At 37.4% G+C, this 6,305-nt stretch overlaps 1 protein-coding gene across 1 annotated transcript; it reads right to left on the bottom strand.

Moving 5' to 3' along the window:
* Window positions 1-902: 902 nt before the first annotated feature.
* On the bottom strand, window positions 903-6,217 carry LOC144981219 (integrator complex subunit 12-like). Its single transcript, XM_078943511.1, has 7 exons — window positions 6,078-6,217; window positions 5,271-5,429; window positions 5,021-5,173; window positions 4,227-4,408; window positions 3,904-4,063; window positions 3,645-3,788; window positions 903-1,662 (listed from the first exon to the last, which is right to left on the bottom strand). The coding sequence occupies exons 2-7, from the start codon at window positions 5,424-5,426 to the stop codon at window positions 1,108-1,110; spliced, it is 1,350 nt and encodes a 449-aa protein (XP_078799637.1). The 5' UTR covers window positions 5,427-5,429; window positions 6,078-6,217; the 3' UTR covers window positions 903-1,107.
* Window positions 6,218-6,305: the final 88 nt, after the last annotated feature.

The raw sequence follows: 6,305 nt of genomic DNA, 5'->3' as shown, positions 1-6,305 counted from the left end.
ATCACATTCAAGAAATCGTCTGCACAGTTTTTCAGAAAGGGCTGGGAGCCCCATAATTTTTGATTTTATGACAGGAGCCCGCGGGGCGGTGGAATTTTAACACAGGTCGCATTTGGCCGGACAAGTGCCGGACTTTGGACTAGAGCGTGCGGAAGGCTACAGAAGCCAAACTGGCCTGTTATCATGAAAAGGAAAAAATGTCTCGAAAAAAATCGAATGCAGCTCGGAACTAAAATAAATAAGTGCTAAACTCTATACTAAAAAGAAGAAAGCTTAATGTTATTTACTTTTATAATAAAAAAGTTGGGAAATATTTTAAATAAAAGAGTTCCTCATGCAAAAGTATTTTGACAAAATACTGAGTCTTAACAGTTTGGAAAGTGAAATGTTATTTTCTTTTAGCACTGTTTCTTTTTTTAACTCTTTGCTGATGTCAAACAGCACTTTTTGAAAGCAGATGCAATCAGTTATGTTTTTGTATTGAAATGGTTGATCACAGTCTTTGTCTTTGTAAGAATGAACCACAAGAGCTCGCCTACGCCTTTGAGCAATAACGTGTTAAAAAAAAGCGAGCGGTTCCATTAAAAAGCAAACAGCACTTTTGCTGAGCACTTTTTGTTCTTCAGTGTTGTTTAGAGTAAAAATGAAGTGATTTAAATATGAAGTAAATACAATATATGTGAGAGGATTTATAGAAGAAGATATATGAAGTATATTTGTCAACGATCTATGAAGGTTTAAGAAACTATTTTGTGTGCATTTAAAGTGAAGAATTTCATCATTGGTGTTGAAAAGGTGACATTGTAAATAAAAAATGATGTTAATGAATAAATTGTTGTGGTACTTTTGTTCATTTTGTATGGCATACTGACTCGCATCCACAAAAGAAACACCAGCTGCAATAATCTTATAAGAACAGGAGATTTAATGACATTATAGGTAAAAAGGAGCATTTTTAAGGGATCAGATCTAATGATGAAGTGACATTTTTCTACAAAGTTAGCTTCAAGTATGCTCCATGTGCAGCTCCTCAAGTTTTTGCAAAGTTCTGGCAATGAATTCACTAATTTCCTGCATGTTCCTTTCATCTTTTCTCTATGCATCCACTTATTTCTTCATCTTTTTCTGTGCTGCTTTCTTCTTGACCATTTGCAGCCGTTTCATGGCGTTTAGTTGGGATTCTTGAGAGGTTGGTGCTTTGTCCCCTGGAGCGCCTTTATGTCCATTACCGTTGTTTCCATTACCTCCTCCATTATTGCTGCCACTGGAGCCTGTTTGGGCGTTGCTCGGAGAGCCTGCCCCAGATGGCGAGGACACTTTCCCCGGGTTTTCTGTGCTCGACGAGCGACTGACTGGCTGCTTCCCCAAAGTCAGAGGTGGAGGAGGCTTGAGAGTTACCTGGCTGGAGCCATTTCCATTGTTGTTTCCAACGACTTTTCCTCCTGCAAGTCCTGACTTGGCTCCAGCGAGCCCTGACAACCCGACAGGTTTCTGACTAGGAGCTGTCAAGGTCTTGCTGCTCCCGCTCGCGCCAGAGGAAGCTAGTTTAGAGCTAGCGGGAAGAGAGGGGTTTGTTTTGGCGCCAAATGCAGCCCAGCCTGTCAGACCGCTGCTAGAGGAGGAGGATGTTGAAATAGTGGAACTCGCCAATGTGACAGGTGGCTGTGTGACAAAAAAAAAAAAAAGAGAAAAGAATCAAAGTTAGGAAACTAAAGGATGTCACAAATTCGTCACATTTCATCAAAAATATTTTAAACCAAGAAGCAACCCCTTACAATTTCACGCTTGTCTCATTTCTATTAATCTTAAATATGTAACTTAAAAAATAAATAAAAAGACAACTTTGCTTTAAACCAATCCTTGGTTTTTAAGTACAGCTAGAGTAATTGCGTTTTTCTTATTGACTAAACTTTGTTACCGTGGAAATGTGAAAAAAGAAAATGGAAAAAAAAAAGTAAACATGATGCTTTTGCATAGGTATTACAAACAACCCCCCCCCCCCACACACACACAACTGCTAATGTGACTGCTGCAGTTTTAAATGTCTGAGATATGTTTCTACATTCACATTTTTGTGCCAGAGGATGAAAATTTCATGTTTTGTTGTTAAAGATTTTTTTGTGCTTTGCCACCTCAGGTGGACCTGCTGCGTTGTTTTCAGTTCAAACTGTTTAAAGCTTCTAATGCAAACGTTATTTTTAGAAAAATCTTCACTGCAATTTCTTTTTACAATTTTAACATTTACACGGTATTTTCAAGTACTTTTTTTAGTTTTTTACATTTAGATATGGATAGAAAAAGGCCATATTGTGCAGCTCCACATGCTGGTTCGCCACAGACCGGTTCAATGTCAAGACTATATTTTCACGGAACGGTCCGAACGGGCAAAGTTTGTGTTTAATCTTTTTAAAGCTTCTGGTTTCTGAACACCCTATTTTTTCAAATAAAATACTATAACAAGAAATTTTGTAAAAAAAAAAAAAAAAATCAGAGACCATTAGCAGATTTTTTTAATTTTATTTTTTAACATATGACAAAGATTCAGTGAGTAAAAGTTGTTTATTTGTAAATAATTCAATGAAAGCAAATTTATAGTTTTTTTCTTCTTCTTTTACATAGAAAACCATTATAATAAATAACTCAACTCAGTCTGAGATCATCTTTCAGGGCAAAAAGACTGATCATATTTTGTTTTTACATAAATTCAGATTTACTGTGTATTTTTGAACACAGAGAAACATTTTCTCTGCTCTTATGTTTATTAATTCTCCCTTGCTGTAGAAAATGTCCCCTTTACAAGTTTCCACGAATCGAAACTTTATTTGATTGACACAATCATTCCCTGTAAATCGTTTGCGGCTAGCTTAAATTTAAACTTTTTGATGAAGATTTTCCCTTTAATGTCAAAGTGGGGGCTAGCAACCAGACGCTCACTTCAGGCACGTCCGGCTTTTAAGATGAGAAGGATAAATAAAGCAAAATAAAAGACACAACTCACTTATTTTCTAAATAATAAACATGAGTTCATCACGTTTGCAACGTCATTATCGGGATGAGTGAAACATTCAAATGTCAGTCACTTCATATCAGGCAAGCGAGCAGCTTCTGGTTCATGGGAATCTCAATAAATCCATATTTAAAGAACGACTCCTGATTTTGTCTGCATATAGCAGCTTTATTTTCCTTTGAAGTCAAATGTTCTTCCTCTGTTTCCACACTAACTCTTCTCTCCCCAAAGAAACTTTTCAAATACGTTTTATTGTTTGGTTTTGATTTGCCTTTAAGCGTTGAGCAACCAACTTTGCCTTGCGAGGTTCCGAGCAGATGCTTAAAGTCACGAGACGCGTTAAGACGGACGGATGTGGTAAACAAAATCCGGTAGTTTTTCAAAATAAAACTCTCTTTAGTATCAGAAAATACACTACTCTGTTGACAACGCTCTGGCTGCACATTTATTTTTCTATGTGCAATTATTCATTGAAAAAGAGCTGCTGAAAACAATTTCATTGTGCACTGCATAAGGATAATAAAAGATCGTGATAAACAAAACAGAAATGATCGAAGTTAGTGTATACATTTTTTTTTCTGTCTGCGGCCCGGGGGGTTGGAGACCACAGGTCTAGACGACAAAAGTCACCACGTACCTTCACCTCTGTCCTTTTGAAGGCTTGGAAGGTGTTGGCTGTGTCAATCTTAAGCTTGCCCTCCGTTTTCTTCACCAGCGTGTCTTTCACCACAGGCACTGATGATGCAGATGCAGGAGACGGTTTTTGTGGAGGTTTCTGCGCCTTGAGAACACACACACAAAAATCATTAGCTTTAATGAAGACTGTTGGTCCTGTTGCCATGACTCCCAGCTGATCACTATAAGAGTCAATACCCGAGCACAGGAACAGCTCTCACCATGCGTTTCATTTGCCTGGTACAACGAGCACAGTACCACACAAGGCGGGGGTCGTTGACCTCTTTGTCTGTCACTTGGGGCTTGTGGCAGTCCTGGTGGTACAGATTATGACACTCCTGACACTCCACCAACTGGTTTCCCATGGTCACCGTCATTTGTCTACAGTTCAGAGAAACGCAGACGCAAAAACAGTTGAGTGAAGAGAATTTCATACCAACTCGCACGTTGTAGAAAGAGAAACTGGATCCACATACCAGAAAAATGTGCAAATAACAAAGAAACTCAAAGTTTCATTTCATTTCATTTGATAATTAACAAGCACCTGCAAACCACACAAGCCAGTCCCATTTCCATGGCAAAGTCGTCAGCATTAGTTTCATCGTAGTCGTGTATGTTGGGCATGAGGTCCTTGCTCGTCTGAACAGTTATAGGGGACGAGCGATTGTCCGGTTTCTCCAAGCGGGACTTTTTTGGAGGATCCACTTCAGACAACTCCACCCGTATCTATTTGTCAATGAGACAGAGAACGTATGAAATTTGAAAATTCATACCAACATTGGTGTTCAATCACACAAGCTGTTATGCTTAAACTAACCAAAGATTGAGAAGAAAGTCCCAAGCAATGTCTATTATTATTATTTTAAACTAAGGATGTACATGTTTGTTAGAAATGGACTTGTTCATCTCGCTGTGGCATCATTTAGTTCATAAAATAAAGTAATAATATTCAATTACAAGACCCAGGAAAGCCATAAATCAAGACTTCGATTATTCATAAAAAAAAACAACCTTTAAGTTGCTGATATGTTAAAATAATGACCCATGTATGTTTTCTTTTTCTCTTTCCCTGATCAGGCATCCTTTTTCTGGTGTTAAAAAAAAGTCTCAAATTTTATTCCAAACATTTTTTTTTTGAGTGTTGTCATATCTATTTGCATTTGTCAATATTTTATGTCTCTTCAGGGCTTTATTCCTAAATTCTAATGATTGACAATTGTTGCAGCTTTAATTGGAATCAATGTAAATCCTGAAGAGAATTAATGAGTACAGTCCAATCATGGCACATGGTGTCATCTAAACATACATGATAATGTGACAACACTTTTAATCCCCCACCTTCTCTGATGGCCTCTTCTCTGCTTCTTTCTTGCTCTTCTCTGAACTGGATTTGGAACTTCCACTGTTGCTGGAAGATGGAGTGCTCAAAGACTTTGAGTCTTGCTTAGTCAGGCTCAGTTTGGACACAGAACTTTTTGGCATTTCCAAGTCCTAAAGATGAACACAGCAGAAAAGAGGAGCAATAAGCTCCATACGAATGAATTATCACTGACAGCGTAAGACTATCTTTATAAGAAGCGGATCTTACTTTTTGTAATGAGCGGTAGGAGGAGTCACCTCCTCTCGCAAGGGACTCATCGAGTAAAGCTTTGAGTTTCTCTGCTGAATCTTTGTTCTTGGAGTGCAAATAACCCAGAGCCTTTAAAAAAAGGGGGTCCAACTCCAAACTGACAGGTCCAGCCATGGCCTAGTTAGAAAATGATTGAATAATGTTAGGTTATCATTGACGTCTGCAAATTACAAATGTACACTTTGCTACAATACAAAATTATTTTATCTTGTCTAGATTGCAAATTAAAGATACTAACTATACTAAAAAAACAAAAACAAACATTTATTAAGTCAGTCACATGTTTATAGGCGTCTGGGAGCATTTACAACAATGAATATCAATGATGAGCATATTTATTCAAAGTTATAGTTTGCTAATTACAATTGTAATCAAATAAAGCAATTTACAATGAACTATAGGCTGTCAAAACTAACAAAAAATACAGCAACCAATAAAAATGTTCATTTTTAAGAGTTTTGCCTAATAATGGGTACACAAAAACGGAACGTTTTTAAGACTAACCAGCTATTTTTCCTTATTTGCGGTATTTATTACAAGAAATCCTGCCTCTGCATTATTTACTACAAATATATACAGAAATATGATGCCTGTGTCTATTAAAAACAACCCACAATGCTCAAATCCAGTTGGTAGGGTTTAAAGTAATCGTTGGTAGCAGATGGACGGAACAATATCACTGCGACACCGTAGGTAAAGTTATCTTCCCAAATGTCACCAACACGTCAAAATCCCCAGTCTATAGCTTTAAATGGGTAATCCTACCTCACATTCAGTTTCTGCAAAATGTTGGTCTCTGCTGTAGATATTTCTGTTTAATAGAACTCTTTCCACAAAGAGGAAATCGCCGCTGACGTTTTATGTCTTTCACAATGTGCACCCGATAAATGTGTCCGGAATCTAAGTGGGCGGCGCAAGTAGAACAAAAAATATACTTCACGTAATAGCAAAGCGAATTTTTTTTCTGTTTTTTCACTCGTATTTTTAAATAAG

The sequence above is a fragment of the Oryzias latipes genome, assembly GCF_053564925.1.
Source record: "Oryzias latipes strain Hd-rR chromosome 1 unlocalized genomic scaffold, Olatipes_Hd-rR_3.1 chr1_Y".
In the NCBI taxonomy this organism is placed as follows: Eukaryota; Metazoa; Chordata; class Actinopteri; order Beloniformes; family Adrianichthyidae; genus Oryzias; species Oryzias latipes.
This window is presented reverse-complemented; position numbering and strand designations above follow the sequence as displayed.